General features: G+C 38.4%; 2 protein-coding genes across 9 annotated transcripts; both read right to left on the reverse strand.

Moving 5' to 3' along the window:
- Positions 1-573: 573 nt before the first annotated feature.
- LOC116046371 (major histocompatibility complex class I-related gene protein-like) lies at positions 574-11,068 on the reverse strand. 8 transcript variants are annotated; one of them, XM_035992912.1, is made up of 8 exons: positions 8,803-8,946; positions 8,319-8,585; positions 7,262-7,552; positions 4,067-4,369; positions 3,354-3,458; positions 2,705-2,722; positions 2,361-2,416; positions 574-633 (listed from the first exon to the last, which is right to left on the reverse strand). In XM_035992912.1, exons 1-7 carry the CDS (start codon positions 8,849-8,851, stop codon positions 2,367-2,369), a joined length of 1,083 nt encoding a protein of 360 aa, XP_035848805.1. In that variant the 5' UTR covers positions 8,852-8,946; the 3' UTR covers positions 574-633; positions 2,361-2,366. The 8 variants fall into 8 exon arrangements, 7 of the variants coding, with proteins under 7 accessions (XP_035848805.1, XP_035848804.1, XP_031150573.1 ...); XR_004895315.1 differs by lacking the exon at positions 574-633 and adding an exon at positions 1,848-2,089 and having other exon boundaries at positions 2,309-2,416; XM_035992911.1 differs by lacking the exon at positions 574-633 and having other exon boundaries at positions 2,251-2,416.
- Positions 2,251-22,150, reverse strand: LOC116046376 (major histocompatibility complex class I-related gene protein-like). Its single transcript, XM_031294723.2, has 8 exons — positions 22,042-22,150; positions 21,436-21,705; positions 21,068-21,346; positions 20,248-20,550; positions 19,661-19,762; positions 19,305-19,322; positions 14,096-14,156; positions 2,251-2,355 (listed from the first exon to the last, which is right to left on the reverse strand). The coding sequence occupies exons 1-7, from the start codon at positions 22,088-22,090 to the stop codon at positions 14,107-14,109; spliced, it is 1,071 nt and encodes a 356-aa protein (XP_031150583.1). The 5' UTR covers positions 22,091-22,150; the 3' UTR covers positions 2,251-2,355; positions 14,096-14,106.
- Between the last annotated feature and the right edge of the window lie 1,914 nt (positions 22,151-24,064).

A 24,064-nucleotide genomic window follows, 5' to 3' on the forward strand; every position in this document is an offset into this window, starting at 1 on the left:
TTCCTTCGAGGCTGTTTTGCAGAGGCTCTGTTTGGCGCCTAGCGCCGCCCAAGATGATTGTGATTGGTTTAGAGAAATGCCAATAAACCAGAGCACGTTCTGCTGTGTGGACTAGCCAGACCTTCCTCCGCAGCGCTGTGGAGGAAGGTCTGGCAATGCGAGACTAGTTGTATTGAAAACCATTGATGCTGCTGCACATATTTCATTAAATGTCATCTTAAATTGTACACAAACAGTATCAACACCACAATGGAAAAATATTTCCTGAAAAGTTATACAGAGTGCCATAAGTTCACTTTTTAAATGGACTTACACAGAACACAGGCTATTTATTTATAAGAAAAGACCAATTGTGTTCTAAGATTTGAAAAATTGAAGTAAGGAAACCCACTGAAATGCTGGAGCTGGTGATAATGTTCTAGCAGCTTGTTTCTCTGTGCTGACTTCTCTCACAGCTGACTCAGGTCAGAGTTCTGTTGCTCTCTAGTGGTAACATAAGGAAAGACACTCTGAGCCTCAAGACTCACTCCTCACTAAACCAACTAAGATTTAGGGTATATTTTGATTGCTGTGTTCTTGCATCCTCACTGTTGCAAGGTGAGGTGTGTTGTAACTCAGAGGAACCATGAAGCAGATAAAACATCACGCTGGCAGGAAGGTTTGCTGGGAAAACTGGTAGACTTTTATTTTCAGTCTTCAAAAAAAAAAATTAACCATCCTGTTGTCCCATTTTCAAAAAGACTTTATATCAGAAATGTGGGTTTCTTTCAGCCAACAAAATAACGTGGATGGTTCCATACAACGCTCTTCACAAGTTAAATGAATGACCAGTTCACTACTTTGTTTTATTCAAAGTTATAGCACGTAAAGAAAAGAGTGACAAAAAAACTTGGAAAAAAGTGACAAACAGGGAAAATCTTAATTTCAATTCAATTCATCTAAACTAAATCAATCCTTTGTCTTTGTTAATTGATGTTGGGAATTTAAATAAAGAAAACCTAATGAGAGTAAATGTCTACATTTATTAACAAAATAGTATGTGAGGGAGTGGGTGCTTCCTCACACATTTAATACAAAGTTTGACTTGAATTACTTTTATTGTTGTAATGTTTAAGGCCCGATAAACTTCCGCAAATCAATTTATCAAATAAAAAAACATGACAAATCCCAATATTTCCAATGTGACATTTAAAAGCTGACCTGAACAGCAAGAATGTGATGATAGAGATTGTAGCTAAATCTGGTTGGTTGAACTATAAGACTACACGCTCCCAATCAGCTGATAAGGGGAAGCAGGAGGAGAGGGAGGTGAATGAGAAGGAGTAAGAAGGATCATTTATGAAAATGTGTCTTAAACAATGAACATGATGTGGCCAGTTTCCAATTAGGTGACTCTATAAAAAGATAGCAATCACAGGGCACACCTCATGAAGGTATTCCTGAAAAAGCACTATTCCTCATTTCACACCTCACCTCACACAGCAAGATATATTTACTAAGTTTCATATAATGAATGAAATACCTATTTGAAGTCACTTGTGCATTTTTGAATTTGAAGGATGTTAATAAACACATAACTGACAAAGGCATTTTACCTGGAGATAAAACATAAGACAAGAGGACACAATTTTTCACTTACTTACTCTGACAACAGAAAAATATAAAATTGATGCATTTTTAATGTAAGAGTAATTTTATTTGACATTAATGATTCTTAAATAAAATACAAAATATGAGAATATCAAACACATCTGACATGCTGAGTGATGGCTGAGATTCTTAAAGAGCAAAACCACACTTTAAAATAAATATAGAATCAGATTATTTACACAACATTTTTCTTTGAATTAAGCTAAATAATCAGGATGTTGCTGTCAAGTTGTCAAACACCAGAGAGGACATTTTATTTACCTCTACTTCATTGGGATGGTTCCATACATGTTACAGTAGTTTATCTATAAGACCCAAACCATATGCATATCTAGATAGAGTACAAATAGAGTGATATAGTTATATAGTAAGTATATGAACTGAATGTTTGAGTATATAAACCTATAATACAGAACGGATGTTAATCACACACACAAACATATCCTCCATAAAGATTTTCAATTCCACATAGTGACAAACTCAACATTTTGTCAACTCCTAATACATTTATTTTTTATTTTTTTTTTACATTTTTTTTTTCATGTTGTTTGTTGCTTCAATACTCTTTCATGTTCTAGTTATACTCAAGATTTCTAAAGCAAGTTTTTTAGGGTCTTTAATATAAAGGTTTGTTGTAGAAGCTTATCATTTCAGGTATTGTTTAACTGGAGATGTGAAGAGTTTACTGCTTTACCAGTGCAGGATGTGTTTGTAAATCAGGTCTCTGGATTCAGTTTCTCAGAGAGCTCAGAGCTGTTGTCAGGAGCTGTAAGGAAAAACACACTGTTACTGAGCTGCCTTTAATAAACAGAGGATGATGCAGCCTTCCATTTTATTTATTACATGTTATTTATTACTCCCATCTAAAGTAATTCCAGGTCATGTCAAACAGTCATTGTTTTTGGTCTCTCTGTTAGCAGAGAAATCCCTGAGTGAGAAAATAATTTACTAATTTATAATCTCCATGTCTTTACTCAAGTCTGTTTTGCAGTAACACATCCTGGTAACAGCATGTCAGACCAGATACAATAGAATAAAAACAAGTTCTACTCACATTGTGGAGGGAGTTTGGCTGAAACAAGAAGAGACGACAAATCATTTCAGTTGTCATAGTTGGAAATTAAAGCTTTAGTGCGTAGTTTCTGTCCCCCCCCCATGAGGAATTCTAAGTAATGACAACAACACTGTCGCCACGTCCACATGATACAAGCCTTTCATGATCGCACATGCACCACCACCCCTCCTCCACACAGTTGCTAGTAGCCAAGGAGGACACGGAGGATTAAAAAAACATGATGAAGAAGAGGTAATTATTTTCACTCGAGTTTCTGCGCGGGAAGTCACCGGACGACACAATCTTCTGAACATATCCATACTGAGAAATCCAGAGAGAGTTGTGTGGAGCTGATAGTCTTAATTAGCTTTGTAGCAACTCATTTGGCAATGGCTTGAATGTAACGGACGTTCATTAATATCAAAAAGTTACACACTAAAGCGATAACATAAATGATAATGAACATTTGTCACCTTTTCCCACTGAATCTGATCTCCTCTATTAATCATTCTCCTACTAACGTTAAATAAGTATATTTTACCCTTCTACTCTTCACCTATTACACTTATCATCATCATACAATAGTTTGTTTTAACGTTTTAACTTAAAGTAAAAAAAGAGAAAATCTTTTAGTTCTTTAGTATCTCACCTTTCTTCTTTTTGTAAAAAATGAATCCAGTGGCAGCGACGAGGATGATGACAGCAAGAACAGCCACTCCAGCAGTGATGGGAATGGTCATGTCAGAAGGTTTCTCTGTTGAACAAAAACCAACAATGTTTACAACCATATAGACAAAGAAGTATTGAACAGATCTATCTATTTATTAACAGCTGTACACACATTACTTATGAACTAATTACATGTTGGTTTGTCCTGCAACAGGTGGAGTGCATTGGTTTAAAAACTAAAAACTGATAAATGACTGACTTATTCCATAATAAACCAAAAGACAAAAGCTAATCCAACAAAAACACACTTTTGTTTAGAGCCTCACTTTGGTGAGCGACATATTTGTACCTGTTGGCCGAAACATCATGATAGTGCTGACTCTCACAGGAACAGAGTAAAAAATGGAGGAAGCTGTTGGTTAGCTGTTAACTGCTTTGTGAAATGGTGTAGTTTGCATCAGTCTTAAGACAGCAGTCAACTGTACAAATGTGTCTCTGAAATAAAGGCTGAGGGAGCTAGCCCGCTAACTGGCAGTTCAGGCTTTTTTGTGTGTATGTGGTAGTATGGCCACAGATATCAAACAGTAGTCTTACACACAGCATCAGAAAGGTGACAAATCAATAAATCATAAACATCAGGACAACTGAAGTAAACTAAACACATCTTTCAGTCACTTCCTATTCCAGTCTTACCTCTGTTGGTCCTGATCTCTGCTTTGTCCAGTTTGGTGATGATGTCGTCCTCCACACCAGAGAGCTGATACACACAGTCGTACCTCCTCCAGTCTTCAGCTGGGACTGATGAAAGGTCCAGGTCAACACTCATCTGGAAGGATCCATCGTGGTTGGGGAGGATCTCTCCGAGGTCCACGTCCTCATGAAGCTCCTCTCCATCTTTCCTCCAGAACATCATGGCTCTGTCAGGGTAGAAACCTGTAGCGTGGCAGCTGACTGGAGAGGAGGGAGACTTCTGGAGGAGAGACACTGAGGGAAGATCTGCAGAGAGAGAGAGAGAGAGAGAGAGAGAGAGAGAGAGAGAGAGAGAGAAAGAGAGAGAGAGAGAGAGAGAGAGAGAGAGAGAGAGAGAGAGAGAGAGATCAAACGTGAAAGGAAAGAAAACAACGGAAAAAGAAAAATGAAGAAAAATACAATAGGGAATTGTTAACAGAAGGTGTGAAAATGCTTCCAAGTAAAATAAATAAGTAAATAAACATCAAACAACAACACTAAGAGTTTAAAGCCATGCTAGCAGCTCTGAGGTTGTTCTGATGTACAGCGACGCTTTGAGCTAATTTTACCAGCATGTTGATGTTTGGCAGGTTATAATCTCAGTTCTGCATGTTAGCATTCTAATATTTCCTCATTAGCGCTAAACCTAAAGTACAGCTGAGGCTGAGAGAATGTCATTAGTTTTGCAGGTATTTGGTCAGAAATCAAATAGCTGGATAAACAGAAGGATTTGACCTGATGATGACGTTAGCTGAAAAGTCAGAGGTTCAAAGTTTGTACAATTGATTCTCTGGGGACCATGAATATATGTACAGTATTTTACAGCCATCCAGTCAGTCTGTAACAAGCTGAAGGACAAACAGACCAACTGACAGACCACCTGTCAATGCAGTTAAACTTACTTACCGTATGCTAACTGTGCACTGACTATCATTGGCTATTGATAGAAAGCAATGTCAAAGCACTCTAATTGCGTTTTTCCATTACATGGTACCTGCTCGACTCGTCTCGACTCTACTCGCCTTTTTTGTTTTTCAATTATGAAAAAAGTCTCTGGTACCTGCCAACAGGTACTTTTTTTAGTATCACCTCCATCGAGGTTCCAAGCGAGCTGAGGCGATACCAAAAAGGTGATATGAAAACCTGCAGGCTACTGATTGGTCGGAGAGAATCGTCACTAATCACTGCATCATCATTGCTAGCGACAGACGGGGGTGTCCTGAACAATGGGGTAAGCTTCTCTTCACAACATGTAGCTCCTATGGCGCCATTTTGATGCTACCTAGCTCTCACCTGCCGTTAGCATTCCATTGACTGCCATTCATTTTGACGTCACTTTGACAGCGAATAACTTTATATCTGAAGCGTTTAAAGACTTTATTTGTCCATTATTATTTCTAAAGAAACACAACAATGTATAAAAGGCTCCATTACCTTGTACCTCACGTTATGACTCCATAGCAGGCGTTTTTGTAAAAATAGGCTAACGATTGTGTCACATAGTAGAGGAATTACCGTATAGTACAGGAGAAGCTGGCAGGCAGTTTCGACTTACATTTGCTGTTTAAGTTTAATTACTAATGTTAACTAGCATTTTAGTTAGCAATAATTAGCCTGTGTCCATGTTATCTCCTTACATATACCTACGCTCTCCGTCTCTGCAAGATTGGGAATGATTGAGATTTCTCTTGGCACAGCTACCAGAAGACTTACAACTTTCAGACAGGTTGCTCACGTCACAGTCTACGTTGTCAAGCTCAGTTGGAGGCTGCGCAGTAACGCTCAGCCATCACCGGAAAAGTGCTTCTAATAGAGCTCAACAGTCCCGCCCACAGCGGGTTCCGGAAGTAAAAATACAATGCAATTTCTCCATTGACAAATTGGAGTATAAGCCATAAAATCGTAACCGTCGATGGTAGACTTAAAACCAGCTACGACATGACTAAGCGATTGTATATGCTCATTAGAGATGCCAAAAGTTTGTGGGGCACCAACCTTGTTTTGAGATAAAGGTCTTTTATTCGCAATGTCTTAGATAAGTACTCCATTACCCACAATCCTGAACAATCCCACAATCCCACAGCGATGACTCTGATTGGTGGAACTCATGCTAGTGAGGAGGGCGAGCTACCTGCACGATCCGTCATGCGCATGCCCAGAATGATAATCCTGTTTTACGAGGATTTACGACACTGCACGAAACATGATCGGTTCCATGCTTCTGCTGTTAGCCTCCACCGGGAAGCTAACGTTAGTTTAGCTAACAGCTAATTCGGCTAACTGCTAGCTGACAGCTTGATTCAGTCTAAAATAATGTTAACTCAAACTAAACACTGGGTAAAGCAGGCTACAGCTGACGTAACAGCTGTTATATATTTAAACGGTTATTTTCAGGTTTTATTTTGAGGGTCATGCTGTCTCAGCTAGCGGTTAACCGAGTTAGCTGTTAGCTAAACTAACGTAACTTCCTTTATTCAGTGGTGTGCGGTGGTTTATGGGATGAGTAGTTCCTTCGCTCGATAATGAAACTATGTACACAGTCTTGTACATTTTTCTTTTTTTTTCTTTTTTCAATCGAAATTATACGTTGTATGCTTATGAGTCGTAGCTGGTTAGCCTAAGGCATGGTCTAAAACTCTTTATGTACGGATTTTTCCAGACATCAATGGGAGAATTGAATGGGAAATTTACTTCCAGAACCCAGAGCAACGGGATGTATTGGTCCATTTCTTTAACTGTCTGGAATGGTTCTGGAACAAACACATTTTTAAATAGTTTAGCCAGCGGGGTTTTTTGCCGAGAATCAAATCACCTTCGACGTTCTGTGTGTGTGTGTTGCGTTAGGTCACGGCAGTTTCCTATGGCGTCACTATGACGACCAGCCACGTACCAGCGGTACTATTAATCTGCAATGGAGGACGGGGCACCACGGCAGAGTCGAGTCTAGCCGAGCCGAGCAGGTACCATGCAATGGAAAAACACCATAACTTGTCAGTCTCTACTGATTGACGAGGGCTAGATCAAATCTTACCACTACAGAAAACTGCCAAAAAGAAGGTGACGTCAGACTGATTGGAGTGATAATAAAATGGCAGTTCAGTCTGAGCAGACTGTATGAACATTGTGGTCATGAAACTACATCAAGAAATGTGATTTTACCTTTTCTCAGCAGAGAGCTCTTGCCGTAGTCCAAATACATCTTCAGCCATTCAGGATAAATCTTAGTGAGGTAAATCTCATTGCGTTTTATTCTAGATATCTCAGCATCCCATCTCTGTTTGATGATGACAGCTTGTGGTTTCAGAGCGATCCATGTCAATGTCTTCAGGTCCAATGCTAGGATATCTTCTCCATCATAACCATACTGATTAAAACCATTGACCTCTCCAGTCTCATCATCCCACTCACAGCCACTCATACTCTGGATAATGTGGACACCTGAGAGACAGACTGTAATTATTAATAATGCATAATAATAATAATAATAATAATAATAATAATAATAATAATAAATGTTATTTATAGAGTGCTTTTGACAGTACTTAAAGACACTTTACATTAATTAAAATGTTCATATAAAGCAACACAAAATAAAACATAACATTACTCCCACAATAGGGAGTTCTGCTGATTTGATTGGCGTGGTGTTTGAAGGAGAGGTTGCTATGGGTGATGGAACCCCATTTCTATTTCACAGCTTAAATAGTAACTAGTCTGTAAATTCCCAGATGACTGCTGATGGCAATGAAACAAGTATGCATTCTGTGCACATCCAACTGTTATATTATTATTATAATATATATAGGCAGCTGCATTTCATTAGTCTGATTTTGTGCAATGAAACTTTACTTTAACATATTTATTCTTTTAACAGGCATGCATGCATGAAGACAGGCTTCCAATCTTCCAACATGCAATATCAAAATTTTAGTTATTTCACTTTTTAAGCGTTATGCAGCAACACAAATCTTCAGATGGCCAATGAAACATTTGTATTCCTGAAATAAAACCTGAACAGACAGATGATAAGACCTCAATCCAATTATCTGACAGGTCAATGAAGAACATGTCTTGTATTTCCTCTTCCTGTGTATGTTATTGTGAAGATATTTTGACTATTGATGTTTAGAATTTCATTATCTCAGGGTGGGAATGAGTTTAGGTCACTTTACAGTTTAGCAGTAAAAGTTAAATGTAACATGAATAAATACTGTACCTCCACTTTGGTTGAAGCGTTGCTTGAAGTGATCTATTTGGGCTTTAAAGGAGTTTGGCTCATTCAAACATGTTTGAGTGTAAAACTCCAACTGCTGAGGATTGTTTTCTAAAATTGTTTTCATCCAGTCCTGTCTGGGTTCTACTATCTTTTTCTTGCTGTCGCAGTAACCCATCAGAACTTCATCCACCATTGCAGCAGCCATAAACTCTGGGAAGTTTGGGACTCCAGAAGATGCAGTGCGGAAAAACTTGAGTGAGTGTTTCACTGCAGGACAAACAAGGTTTATACATTCAGTATAAATAGATGCATATCATTATTTTATCATAAATATGATGGCAGTATGATTCAGTTAATCTAAAACATGATAGTCTTGAGTTGAAGTTAAAGTGAAACTAAACTCCAGCTGTGTTCCAGAGCTACACAGAAACTAAACTCCAGCTGTGAGTTCAAAGTAAAGTAAAGAATTAAAATGTGATCTTACCTGGAGATGAGACGTGACAGAAGAGAAGCAACAACAGGAACTTTTTCATCTTGTTTTGATAAAGACGTGTCTGAGGACCGAGCTGGTTTACCTTTGGTAAAGTTGGAAAGACATTCACAGATTCAAACTTCCGGGATCAATAGGCTAACTGTCAAACTGTCAATATTTAACAACTTTTATCATAGGCCTTTGGTTCCAAGGTCAAGACCGAGCTGGTTCAACTGTTTTGTCTTCTGTGCTTTTTTTCTGGAAGAGTGAGTGTCTCTGCTCTGATGAGCCCTGTGAAAATCTGCTCCAACACATTGTGCCAAAAGAAGACCACATGACTTTGACGTCATCACTGGTGTTTCAGGACATTTTTCATTCAGTTTGACAGTTCTGAAAGTTTTGCAGTTAAACGTTGTGATCGGCACATTAGTGGGATAAGAAGAGAGGAGAATAATTGAGAAACATGGCGTTTTACACTAGAAAGACAATTATTAATTATGAAGTCTGATACTAGGGGCATAAATCACATTCTGTTACGATACGATATATATTGATTCTTTGGACCATACAGTATTTACTGATATCACAAAATCTACCATGATACAGTGTCGATCTGATTCAATTCAGGGGCCTGGACCAATACCAGACGATACCATCAACCTATTCTAACTTTACTGTACTTTGGTAAGACGAGTTAGGGACTGTCTACAAAGTACAACACCGAAAAGAGATACAACAAAAATATTTATTAATGTAATGATTAAATAAAGTATTATCTCCAAACTTACCTCAATTATAACTTGTCTCCTGCAAGTTGTAATACAGCACTTACTTGAAAAAAAAATAAGCATAATCATACTTTTGGGGAATATTGTTTGCCAAAAATTTTATTATATTTTAATAATTAAAGAGTGGTGTCTCTAAACTTACCTCACACATAATTAGTCTTCTGCTGGTTGTACTACAGCACTTACTTTTCAAAATTATGCATATGCCTATTTTTGAAAAGTAAGTGCTGTAGTGAGTGGTGGAGTACAGAATGGAATGTGAGTGTGTGAACTTGAGAGAAGGGGGAAGTTTTTCTTTTAACTAGGCTACATTTTAGTGTCTTCTTTTTTGTCAACAATATTGCATGTTGATACACAGTCAGCGTTTAAAGTCGGCGCTGCTGTCTCATCATTATTATCATTAAGGGATTTAACACTTCAGCAGATGTAAGAATATCCAAACAGGCTTAGTGGCTTAGTGTTAAAGGGTAACATTTTAAAATCAGACAGGCAGGCATGTGAACAATGTTACTATGAATTAATGTTGTGTGTAATAAGTGCTTTAGAAAGCTTTTAGGGATTACCTCTACCCTTGTGTAGCATTAGGCTCTTTCGAGATGAACTGCGCCTCGCCTGTAAAGTGGACGAGAGCAGGCGGGAGCAGCCAGGGTGGTGACAAAAATCCGCTGTCAAGTCGGACAGTTTCCAGCCTGAACAGGAAGTGACAGAAACACTATGGTCCGATTCCGATTTAATAAAATGTTATCAGACCCATATATCAGCTCCTACACAGTCTCCAGTTGTTTTAATTATGACAGAGTAGCTGTCAAAATGCTCTACATGCGATCTGTTGCTGATTTTAATTAACAACACACTGTAGATGATCTGTAATCTGAACAGATTTAGTCTCTCTGACTTCTAAACGTCACTATCAGCCACACATGTGGCTTGTACAGAATAAGCCTTTAAATCAAACAAATAGCAGTTAAAATCCCTCCAAATCAAAATCAATAAAATGTTTACATAAAACGTTATCATGTTGAGTCAATTGTGAACCAATCAGCTGTTAGATCAGCTGAAAGGCCGGCGTTTCCCAGCATGCACTGGGTCCGCCTGGGTCTTGCAGTCGGTGGAGAGCAACTGCGGCGTCTGGCTCTAAAAACTGCCGCTGCGGCCTTGATCTCGTGAGATTATCTTTTTTTATATTGATCCTATTGATGTAAGTATCAATACTAAAACAGAGTTGGTAGAATCTATACTTTACCATGTTGCAATGCCAGACCTACTCCATAGTTTAAAAAAAACAGCAATGTTCCTCTATTAGCTGTGTGTTAAAAACTGTTGTGATAAATAGGTTTACAGAAGAGTTTTTCTGTTCTAATCTAGTGGGGAAAAACACAAAAGCATTCAGTCATTTACATACCTCCAGTTTGGTTTAAGTGCTGCTTGAAACTCAGTTTCTGATTTGAAGAGATGCTGATGACCAACGGCCTCATGAGCCTGCTTTTCCAGTTATTTGGCTAATCTTCTATTCATTTTCTTACCCAGTCTTGTCTGGGTTCTGGCGTCGTCATGCTGCGGTCATAATCAACTTTACTAATTTTTATCAACGCTTGCGACGGCCACATAACGTGGGATATTTGGGACTCCAACGAAGTTAAATGAAAACACAGAAAAAAAACACCAACAAACCTCCCACAAAAAACTTCACAACAGAAACAAACTGTTATGCCGAGAACTGCATCCACAACATATTTTGATTGCTGTGTTCTTGCATCCTCACTGTTGCAAGGTGAGGAGTGTTGTAACTCAGAGGAACCATGAAGCAGATCAAACATCACGCTGGCAGGAAGGTTTGCTGGGAAAACTGGTAGACTTTTATTTTAAACACAGAGAGTAACATGCTATCATTCTACTCGCACATATAGGATTAGAGCCCGCCTCTTCAGTTCAAACTGGCCAATCAGGTCATTACTCAGGTCAGTAATCAGGTGTGTTACATCCAGTAATTAACATTCATCTAAACTAAATCAATCCTTTGTCTTTGTTGATTGATGTTGGACATTTAAATAAAGAAGACCTAATGAGAGTAAATGTCTACATTTATTAACAAAATAGTACGTGATGGAGTGGGTGCTTCCTCACACATTTAATACAAAGTTTGAGTTTGAATTACTTTTATTGTTGTAATGTCTAAGGACTGATAAACTTCCGCAAATCAATTTATCAAATAAAAAAACATGACAAATCCCAATATTTCCAATGTGCCATTTAAAAGCCGACCTGACAGATCTTTAGTGAAATACTCATCCTACCATTTTATCTTCATGACAACCACATCTGTTTGATCACTGATATCTGTATTTTTTTAAATGACAATTATCCACACTGACATGTCTTATATACACTCATAAATGATGGAAATGATGAACTGAGGTGAACGGGGAGGAGGGTCACGACTATTCACGGTGAAAGCAACGAAGAGGAGAACATTTAACATTTTTAGGTGGAGGTGGGGTCACATTTGAGCATTTAAAATGTACTTGAAAGTAACGCAATAGTTACTTTCTGAAGTAACTAGTTACTTTCATAATTTGTAACTGAATAACTAATTTAGTTACTTTTTGGAAGAAGTAACTAGTAACTGTGACTAATTACTTTTTAAAAGTAACTTGCCCAACACTGCTAGTAATGAAGTGTTAACCACGGTTAATGCTTCTTTAAGTAGCCTCGTTACAAAACATGTTTTCGTCTTTTCACTTTGGTGCAAACTTGTTTGCTTTTAAAGTGCTATATAAATGAAAAACTAAACAAAAAATTAAACTTTCCTTTTCAGTTTTCATTTTATTGGTCATCATTGCTGTCATACAAATATCTAATTATTTCTTAAATCTTTTCTTTTTCTTGCAGCAATAAAAACAATAAAACATTGAGACCATTCAGCCAAGGACTCTGGGAAATAACCAATTCAACGCTGGTTGCTATGGACTCGTCACTAGGCTTCCTCAGTCATTGTATATTTTAGCACATAGGTAAAGCTGCCGAAGCTGAACATTATATTCCAAAACATATATGTTTATTTTTAAAGCAGATTTTAAATTACATTGTAACAATTTAACAATTCGCCCTTATGAAAGGGAGTAGAGGGGAAACAACTCTGTGCTGTGTTTTCAAGGTGTAGTGCAGGGAAATATGATCCGCCGTGAGCACGGTGTATTTTATTTTGAAAATTAACCGGCTGTTTACTTTGTTTCTGTGCTCGACTTCCTGTCCCGCACTATCTGCCGTGTGCTGAATTGCTGCGGAGCTCTCTGGCGTCCGGCAAAAATAGAAGCTCTGCGTATCTGCTCCGGAGGGCTGTGGACCGCTGGAGCTGGGACGGAGTCGGAACGCAGCCGTTCCTTAGTCAGTGGAAATACACACATTGACTTTAATGGAAACCTAATGACTCTGCCGCTGTTCTGGAGCCGTTCCGCATCCAGTGGAAATTGGGGGTCACACCATAAAACGTTAAGACATGTTGAGAAAAAAGATCCGTATTTTGCCGTAATCCAATGACAATGAAAAAAAGTAATCCACAGCGATCAGTAGATCCACAAAAAGGGTCACGGTGTATCCAGCAAGGCCTATACGAGCGTCACATTCACCAAACAGGCCTCTCCACTTCACCGTTTAAACAAAGTGGAATAAATGTATAAAAGTCCAAATCTACACAAACCCCGCAATCAATTAGTAAGCTGACATCACATTTATATACATGGCATTTAGGAAAGCTTTATTGCAAGGTTGGCACGGCAAGAAGTCCAGACTAGTGCAACAGTAACTTTTGTTTTTTGCGTCCTGCTGCTCCCATCGTCAGCCAGGTAATATTTTTTTTACTAAAGCAGTACATGAAATCTGATGTATTACCTGCCACCATTCAGTGGTTTTGTGTTATTTAAGATATTTATGAAATATCTGGTCATGCCAGATGTAATTATTCCACTCATTTTTTAACAATGCAATTACCCATTTCAGCCACCAGGGGGCAGTGCTCCCTCTGTCTCCCAGCAAACTCATGGGTCAGACCCATCTGGTAGCGAAGGAGGGCCGAGACTAAGAGCTACATGAAAAAATATGCACCAAACAAGCCACTTTCAAATGTTGCTGTTTTCATGAACACCCTAGACTAAAAAATGTAATTAAATAATAATTTATAATTATATAATAACTTCAATAATCAGGATGTTGCTGTCAAGTTGTCAAACACCAGAGAGGCCATTTTATTTACCCTTACTTCATTGGGATGGTTCCATACATGTTACAGTAGTTTATCTATAAGACCCGAACCATATGCATATCTAGATAAAGTACAAATAGAGTGATATACAGTTATATAGTGAGTATATGAACTGAATGTTTGAGTATATAAACCTATAATATAGAAAGGATATTAATCACACACAAACATATCCTTCACCATAAAGATTTTCAGTCCCACATGGCAACAAACTCAACATTTTGTCAACTCCTAATAATTATTAGGAGCAGTGCAGGATGTGTTTGTAAATCAGGTCTCTGGATTCAGTTTCTCAGAGAGCTCAGAGCTGTTGTCAGGAGCTGTAAGGAAAAACACACTGTTACTGAGCTGCCTTTAAAGGAACACGTGACTTATTGGGACTTTACTCCGTGCGTGTATATATACTATATTCTCAGAAAGGCGAAGCAGTGCTACTTCTGCTACTTCTGCGGAGTGATATGCTTGCAGCACCTGAGAAGCCCCAAGCAGAGAGTAGAAATGCTTCACCTGTATGAGAATATAGTTCCCAGTTTATATATACGGTTAGAAGATGGCTGTGTCTCATGTGACTTTGTTATTTGTACATGCTGTCACAAATCACAACATATAAGTAGGAACATGTTGGCATTATTTTGTCACTTATTCGGAGCAGTAGGCTAGTTGGAACCGATTACCTTCAGGATCCGTGCTAGGCCAAGCTACTGGTGGAGCTGTCGGAAAGAGTTACAACATGCACAGAGATGAGAAGGGTATGTATGGACTTATCTAACTCTGGGGGTTACGTTGAATGAGCTAAAGTCCCAATGAGTCGCCGTGTTCCTTTAATAAACAGAGGATGATGCAGCCTGTCCAGAGGCTGGTCGTTCAGATTAACTCTGCAGATCCACCAAAAGGTGTTCAGTATTTCCAGCCTCTGAAACAGGTTTAGCATCTGATGTTTAATCCAGAACCAAGAGACATGCTCCATCTGTCAGAATCAATGACCTGACTCAACAACTTGAATGTGACATTTGCAACCAGCAGCCTCCAACCCCAAGAGCTTTTTATATATGCTTCTATACATATGTTTTCATCTTTGTGAAGCACTTTGGTGCAAACTTGTTCAGTTGTTTTAAAGTGCCATATAAATGAAAAACTAAACAAATATTAAACTTTCCTTTTCAGTTTTCATTTTATTTCATTGGTTATTGGGGAAAATAAGTATTGAAAGCGTCAACATTTTTCTCAGTAATACAGGCATGACATTTTCACCAGATGTCAGTAACAACCCAAGTAATCCACACATGCAAAGATATCAAAACAAATAAGTCCATACATTAAGTTGTGTGTAATAAAGTGAAATGACACAGGGAAAAAGTATTGACCACACTTGCTGAATTTTTTTAAATTTTATTTTAGTAGAAAAGCCTTTGACAGCTTCAAGATGCCTCCTGTATGAAGAAACTAGTCACACACATTGCTCAGCTGTGATTTTTGCCCATTCTTCCACACAAACTGACTTCAAATCTTGAAGGTTCTGGGGGCATCTTCTATGAACTCTGATCTTCAGTCCTTTCCAGAGGTTTTCAATTGGATTCAAGTCGGGTGATTGACTGGGCCATTCTAACAGCGTGATTTTCTTTCTCTGAAACCAATTGAGAGTTTCTTTGGCTGTGTGTTTGGGATCATTGTCTTGCTGAAATGTCCACCCTCGTTTCATCTTCAGCATCCTGGTGGATGGCAGCAGATTCTTATCAAGAATGTCACGGTACATTTCTCCATGTATCCTTCCTTCAATTCTATGAAGTCTGCCAGTGCCAGATACTGAAAAACAGCCCCACACCATGATGCTCCCACCTCCAAACTTCACTGTTGTTATGGTGTTTTTAGGGTGATGTGCAGGGCCATTTCTCCTCCAAACATGGTGTATGCTATGACAGCCAAAGAGTTCAATTTTGGTCTCATCTGACCAGATTATATTCTCCCAGTATGTCATTGGCTTGTCCAGATGTTGTGCAGCAAACTTTAAGCGAGCTTCCACATGCCTTTTCTTGAGCAGTGGTGTGTTGCGTGGTGTGCGTGTATAGAGGCAATGGTGGTTGAGTGCATTACTAATTGTTTTCTTTGAAACAACTGTACCTGCTTCTTCCAGGTCTTTCTGAAGATCTCCGCGAGTGGTCCTTGGTTCTTCGACAACTCTTCTAAGTATTCTATGGACTCCTCTGTCAGAAATCTTGCCAGGAGCACCTGGTCGTGGCCGGTTAATGGTGAAATGATGTTCTTTCCACTTCTGGATAATGGCCCCAACAGTGCTCACTGGAACTTTCAGAAGTTTAGATATTCGTCCGTAACCAATGCCATCCGTATGTTTTTCTACAATAAGCTTGCGAAGGTCTTGGGACAGCTCTTTGCTTTTACCCATCATGAAATGCTTCTTGAGTGACACCTTGGTAATGAGAAACCTTTTTATAGGCCATAAATTAGGACTAATCCAGCTGATATTAATTTGCACTAATAGGGGGCAGGATTGCTTCCTAAATACTGACAGATTTCAGCTGGTTCATTGGCTTCCCATGCCTTTTTACACCCATTTTTCTTCATGTGTTCAATATTTATTCCCATTATTATTCCACTTTATTACACATAACTTTTGTCATGGACATACATGTTTTGATTTCCAATAGCCCTATCGGAAATATATTTACTGGGAAATATGTTGACGCGTTCAATACTTATTTTCCCCGCTGTATATACCCTCCGAATCCACTTTGCATGCAAATTCAATAATCTGTTATTTCTGTCCCACGAATATCGAATTATTTCTTAAATCTTTTCATGTATTTTTTTCTGGTTTTGTATTCCTTTCAATTTAATTCCATTTTATTTATTACATGTTATTTAGTACTCCCATCTACAGTAATTCCAGGTCATGTCAAACAGTCATTGTTTTTGGTCTCTCTGTAAGCAGAGAAATCCCTGAGTGAGAAAATAGTTTATTAATTTACAATCTCTATGTCTTTACTTACGTTTTGCAGTAACACATCCTGGTAACAGCATCTCAGACCAGATACAATAGAATAAAAACAAGTTCTACTCACATTGTGGAGTATTTCCAGCCTCTGAAACAGGTTTAGCATCTGATGTTTTATCCAGAACCAAGAGACATGCTCCATCTGTCAGAATCAATGACCTGACTCAACAACTTGAATGTGACATTTGCAACCAGCAGCCTCCAACCCCAAGAGCTTTTTATATATGCTTCTATACATATGTTTTCATCTTTGTGAAGCACTTTGGTGCAAACTGTGCTATATAAATGAAAAACTAAAATCATTTTATTGTATTGGTCATTATATATATATATTTTAGGGCTGTCAGCATTAACGCGTTAATCGCGATGCGATTAAGGGCTGACGTGATGCGATTAATTTTTTTTAATCGCATTAATCGCATGCTGGCATTTATTAATTTATTTTCCACTTCACTCGGCTTTGCGTCGTGCCTAACAGGCTACTATTTTGACACTTTGCAGCACCGTTACTTATCATCAAGCTGCCGCTTCCTCGTAACACATCCTGCTGCTGCAGGCTGCAGGCATGATGGAGAAAGACAGCAGCAATGAAATCCTGAACGGCGCTTTTTATTTTCCAAAACCCCCGGATGGCTCGTAGATGAGTCGAAAGCCATATGCACATTGTGTAAAGCCAAATTAAAATATCACCGGTGCACGTCAAGCTTGAGCTACCACCGACGGAGCTAAGCATATAGTTCAGTTAATGTGATGCTACCCGCTAGCATGTTACTATTTTGGAGAGTGCTACTTGCCGACCTGTGGATGAAACCAAATCCCAAAAAATTACTACAGCTCTTGCGAAACGGGTGGCAACTAACTGCAGACCTGTCAGCATCGTAGAAGACTCGGGTCTTAAAGACGTACTACGGTTGGTATGTTCTGACCTGTCTCGTTGCCATCGAAGGGGACAGCAGCCCCACACACAGCCTGTACCACACGGAGAAAGCAGCCACACTGGAACTGCTGCAAGGTGCTGCAAATGCTGTCTCATTAACCGGTGATCACTGGACGTCAGTGAGTAATCAAAATTATTTAGGAGTTACTAAACACTATATTGACTCTAGTAAGGATAGGGATTTTTAGTTTTTTAGTTAGGTACTTGGAGGAATTGTGTAGTAATGACAGATTCACACATTTTTCTTTTGTTTACAGTAAATAAATAATTACAAATCTTAAAATCAAGTTCATAAAGTAACTTTCTTTGCATTCATTTGATTCCCAATCAAGATACACTGGTAAAAATTGCTTTCGATTGACCATAGAAGAAATTGGTCATGTAACCACATAATTTTGAAAAGCCATCCATTTTACTCATCCTCCAAAGAAAAGAGACACATGGCATGAGAGCTAAGCACATTTTAGCTCAAAAAGTTTTTTTCCTTTCAAAGTAAAATATCTATGATTACGATTTTTTGATTGTAGTGTCTGAACAATTATAGAGAAGTTTGAAAACATTTCACATATGTTTTAGTGCAGGCTACACAATGAGTTTATACAGTTAGCATGATGTTAGCTTTTAACTGCTGGATCATGCTAGTTTTTCAAACTTGTGGGTCTGGGGTGATTTGTGTCAAAGGGCCTGGGTTAAGTTGTGCCAGTGATGAAGGAGTCATCCCTAGAGGTGATGTGCTCAAGAAACTACCCACACCCCAAAAACTTGGTGGTACAGCCAGAGGTGAGCAGAAGTTTATATTCTTCTGCAGCATTGACAAGTGGGATGTTAACTAGTAGGCCAGATCCAGACCACCTAGACCAACATACTCACAGGGGATAATCTGGAGTAGTGAGGAGATGGGCCTGCCTCATCAGTGTTTGACTTAGGCCTACCTGCCATTTGTTTAATTTAGCTAACACTGATATCAGTTTTGAGTTTGCACTATGTTATTAAAGATAAGTTTTATTAAGTTTTAAAGTGGCCTAAGTCACAATAGGATGTTTAGAAATTAGCCTAATCACTTTATTATTATATGTTACATAATTAACAGACAGCGTTCTATGTATGTCAACAGGCATCTATTGCCAAAGCCTTTTTGCCTGAAATGATTCACAAATATCATATATTGTGTATTTAAGTTTTTTGTGTTTTCCCAAAACCTACAAAATATGACTTATTCCAACAGTTTAATAGGGTGACAATATCTAAATAAACCTTAAATGAGTAATTTTGTATTGAATTTTTCAATGTAATTCCATTTTATTTATTACATGTTATTTAGTACTCCCATCTACAGTAATTCTAGGTCATGTCAAACAGTCATTGTTTTTGGTCTTTCTGTTAGTGGAGAAATCCCTGAGTTAGAAAATAATTTACTAATTTACAATCTCCATGTCTTTACTTAACTCTGTTTTGCAGTAACACATCCTGGTAACAGCATATCAGACCAGATACAATAGAATAAAAACAAGTTCTACTCACATTGTGGAGGGAGTTTGGCTGAAACAAGAAGAGACGACAAATCATTTCAGTTGTCAGTTGAAAATGCCAGAACATAATTTTTCACCTTTTTCCCATCGAATCTGATCTTCTCCTACTCATTCTCCTACTTACGTTAAATAACTATCTTTTACCCTTCACCTTTTACATTTATCATCATCATCATCATCATCATCATCATCATCATCATCATCATCATCATGCTACAGTCTCTCTGTTGGTTGCTTGTTGCAAGTAACTGAGACAATCGTTTATTCCTTTGGTCTCTCACTTTTCTTCTTTTTGTAAACTGCAAATCCAAAACTAGGCTATATAACTTTTCCATTCTCCTCTCTCACCTTTCTTGTTTTTGTAAAAAATGAATCCAGTGGCAGCGGCGAGGACGACAGCAAGAACAGCCACTGAAGCAGTGATGGGAACGGTCCTGTCTGAAGGATTCTCTGTTGAACAAATAACAACAATATGTCAACAACCAGAAAGACAAAACAGGTTAGAACACAAGTACATTCATCTGTGTATTATACATACTGTACACACATTACTTATGAATTAATTGCATGCATTGTGTGCACTGGTTTAAAATCAAAAACTAAAACATGACTTGTTGCTTGTTCCATATTAAACTAGATGACACTAGATGAGCTGTCCTGTTAGCTTTAAACTGCTCTGTGAAATAGTAAAGTTTGTAATCAGTCTTAAGACAGCAGTCACCTGTACAAATGTGTCTCTGAAATAAAGGCTGAGGGAGCTAGCCCGCTAACTGGCAGTTCAGGCTTTTTTGTGTGTATGTGGTAGTATGGCCACAGATATCAAACAGTAGTCTTACACACAGCATCAGAAAGGTGACAAATCAATAAATCATGAACTTCAGGACAACTGAAGTAAACTAAACACATCTTTCAGTCACTTCCTATTCCAGTCTAACCTCTGTTGGTCCTGATCTCTGCTTTGTCCAGTTTGGTGACGATGTGGTCCTCCACACCAGAGAGATGAAACACACAGTCGTACCTCCTCCAGTCTTCAGCCGGGACTGATGAAAGGTCCAGGTCAACACTCATCTGGAAGGATCCATCGTGGTTGGGGAGGATCTCTCCGAGGTCCACGTCCTCATGAAGCTCCTCTCCATCTTTCCTCCAGAACATCATGGCTCTGTCAGGGTAGAAACCTGTAGCGTGGCAGCTGACTGGAGAGGAGGGAGACTTCTGGAGGAGAGACACTGAGGGAAGCTCTGCAGAGAGAGAGAGAGAGAGAGAGAGAGAGAGAGAGAGAGAGAGAGAGAGAGAGAGAGAGAGAATACACAGAAATCAACTCATAAAAAGATTACTATATAGAACTACTAGTGGTCAAAACCTATAGAGTGTACTTTAAGTGAAATCCAGACTCAACAGATATAAGTTAGGCTTACACCATGTAAACAACTTTTCTTTTAGGTAAGTGCACTACATGTACAGGCCCATACAATCTTATGAACTATAAAACCATCTGACAGGGCTACATAACAACTCATCAGTTACATAATCTCCACATCATAGACAGAGAAGGAAGCTATAGGCAGAGAAGAGGTATCCGACATTTTTTTTACAGTTTAAAGAAACAACTATGTTAATTTTCCGTAAAACATCAATATTTCTATTTTAAAACACTGACACTCACTGACTGCACACTGGCACACTGGCAGTTCAGTCTGAGCAGACTGTATGAACATTGTTGGGTTCATCAAACTACATCAGGAAATGTAATTCTACCTTTTCTCAGCAGAGAGCTCTTCCCATAGTCCAAATACAGCTTCAGCCATTGAGGATATATCTGAGTGAGGAGACTCTCAATGTATTTTATCATAGATTTCTCAGCATCCCATCTTTGTTTGGTGATGACAGCCTGTGGTTTTGCAGCGATCCATGTCAATGTCTTCAGGTCCAATGCTAGGAAGTCTTCTCCATCATAACCTAACTGCATAAAACCATTGACCTCTCCAGTCTCATCGTCCCACTCACAGCCAGTCATCTCCTGGAGAATGTGGACACCTGAGAGACAGAGACTGTGCATTTTAACAATGCAGTATAAAATTACAATATAACATATAATTGACATATAACACTCATAGACACTGTACCTCCAGTTTGGTTGAAGCGTTGCTTAAAGTTATCCATCCAGATTTTGAAGTTGTTAGGCAGAGTATCAAAACATTGTCTAGTGAACCACCCCATCTGCTGAGGATTGTTTTTAAATATATTTTTCATCCAGTCCTGTTTTGGTTCTAGTATCTTTTTGTTGCTGTCACAGTAACTAAACTGAAGTTCATCAATCACTGCAGCAGCCACGAGCTCTGACAAGTTTGGGACTCCAGAAGATGCCGTTACGAAAAACTTGAGTGAGTGTTTCACTGCAGGACAAACAAGGTTTATACATTCAGTATAAATATAAAAACATCATCATCATCACACTCATCATGAATATGAGGCATTCAGTATGATTCAGTTAAAACAAATAGTCTGATCATGTTGAAGCTAAAGTGAAACTAAACTACAGGTGTGTCCCGGAGCTCCACAGGAACAAAGTGGAAAGTGAAGATTCATATATAACCTTTATTTTAAAATCTGAGATATCATTGAGGTCTCCCTCATCTTCAATGATGTCTAGATACAAGAAACAAACACAAGCAACTGCACACTGAGGTCAAATGATTTGAAATAAGAAAAGAATTCAAATGTGATCTTACCTGGAGATGAAACGTGACAAAAGAGAAGCAACAACAGGAACTTTTTCATCTTGTTTTGATGAAGACGTAAACCACCGAGCTGGTTCAGCTGTTTTGTCTTCTGTGCTTTTTGGAGGAAGGAGGGAGTGTCTCTGTTCTGATGAGAGATGGACGGATTCTACAGAAGCTGAGAAACTTGTTTTACTCCTGTGAGTTCATTTACACTGTGCTATATTGTGCTTTATAATTCCAATCTATCATCCTAATTATTTTCTCCCTTTCCCTTCCCCGTCTGCATACAATGTTATTTTATTGATGTATTTTTATCTGGTTTGGTTCTTCTGCTGCTGTAACATCCCTAATGTCAGGGGGAAAGTGAATATATCATCTTGTAAATATGATGCTTACACAATGTGTTTGTATTCTATCTGAAAGTGAAAATCTTCTATACTGCCCCTTCAGAATGGTTTAGAAAAAAAAAACATTTTTTGAGCACAGGCTGATGAATGAACTTCCACAAATCAATTTATCAAATAAAAAAACATGACAAATCCCAATATTTCCAAAGTGACATTTAAAAGCCGACATGACAGATCTTTAGTGAAATATTCATCCTACCATTGTATCGTCATGACAACCACATCTGTTTGATCACTGATATCTGTATGTTTTAAATGACAATTATCCATACTGACATGTCTTATATACACATATGAATGATGGAAATGATGAACTGAGGTGAACGGGGAGGAGGGTCGCGGCGATTCACGGTGAAAGCAACAAAGAGGAGAACATTTAAATATTGACATCAAGAACGTCATAGGCTGATAGAGATTGTAGCTAAATCTGGTTGGTTGAACTAAAAGACGACACACTCCCAATCAGCTGATAAGGGGAAGCAGGAGGAGAGGGAGGTGAATGAGAAGGAGTAAGAAGCATTAGATATTCTTCCTGACTCAACTCATGCTAATCTTCATGTGGGTAGTTTCCAATAACTTGACCTTTTTTGTTTAATCAGTAAATAGTTTATCAAAGCCCTGTTCATATTTGAAGGATCATTTATGAAAATGTGTCTTGAACAATGAACATGATGTGGCCAGTTTCCAGTTAGGTGACTCTATAAAAAGATAGCAATCACAGGGCACACCTCATGAAGGTATTCCTGAAAAAAATCACAGCACTTACTTCCTCATTTCACACTGTGTTAATATACCGGTTCCATAGCTGAGCTCCCCTGTATCTAATAGAGAACTGACAGAGCCTAGTATGGAACATTGGAAGATGTAAATATTTGGCATATCTTGTATTATGTCCCTGTATGTCAGCATTAGACTAAAAAATATACTACACAAGGCATCAGAATGGCTGGTGCAAAAGTTTGAAAATAAAAACACAAGTTTGGTACTTATTTGGTACATTCCAAAGTTGTTTCCTGGTTTATAAAAGGTGAATGTTTCCCCTGCAGTATGATGAATCTATGAGGTGTGTTCCCCTGTGAATGACTCCTTAAAGGTGAACAAGGACTTAACTCTGACCAAAAGAGATTTTAGACATGTTCTGGTTCTGTGGAAACGGTTTCATCTGAGTTTCTGTTACCTGTTCCTGCCTGCTTCCACTAAAGCTCTTTGTTTGGGCTTGTCTGCTGCTAAAGTCCAAAACACATTGTATCATGTAACACAACATGTAGCTTGCTTCTTTTATGAGTTGACTTTCATTTAGTTCTTGCTCCTGTAATAAATAAGTCTACTGTCAGACTCTAACAGCCTCTGTGCTGCTTCCTTTCCCCTACAGAGACCTGGGTTGTAACAAAGGTTTAGTGGACTGAAAGATCAGACAGGGAGTCCAGAAAACAGCTTCTGACTTCTGCCTTTAGTTTGACTAATAAAGTTTAAAATCTTATAAATCTGAGTCAGAAGTTTTCACACTTACTTACTCTGACAACAGAAAAAATTACATTACATTACATTTTTAATGTAAGAGTAATTTTATTTGACATTAATGATTCTAAAATAAAATGCAAAATATGAGAATATCAAACACATCT

This window comes from Sander lucioperca, chromosome 16 (genome assembly GCF_008315115.2).
Source record: "Sander lucioperca isolate FBNREF2018 chromosome 16, SLUC_FBN_1.2, whole genome shotgun sequence".
NCBI classification, from domain to species: domain Eukaryota; kingdom Metazoa; phylum Chordata; class Actinopteri; order Perciformes; family Percidae; genus Sander; species Sander lucioperca.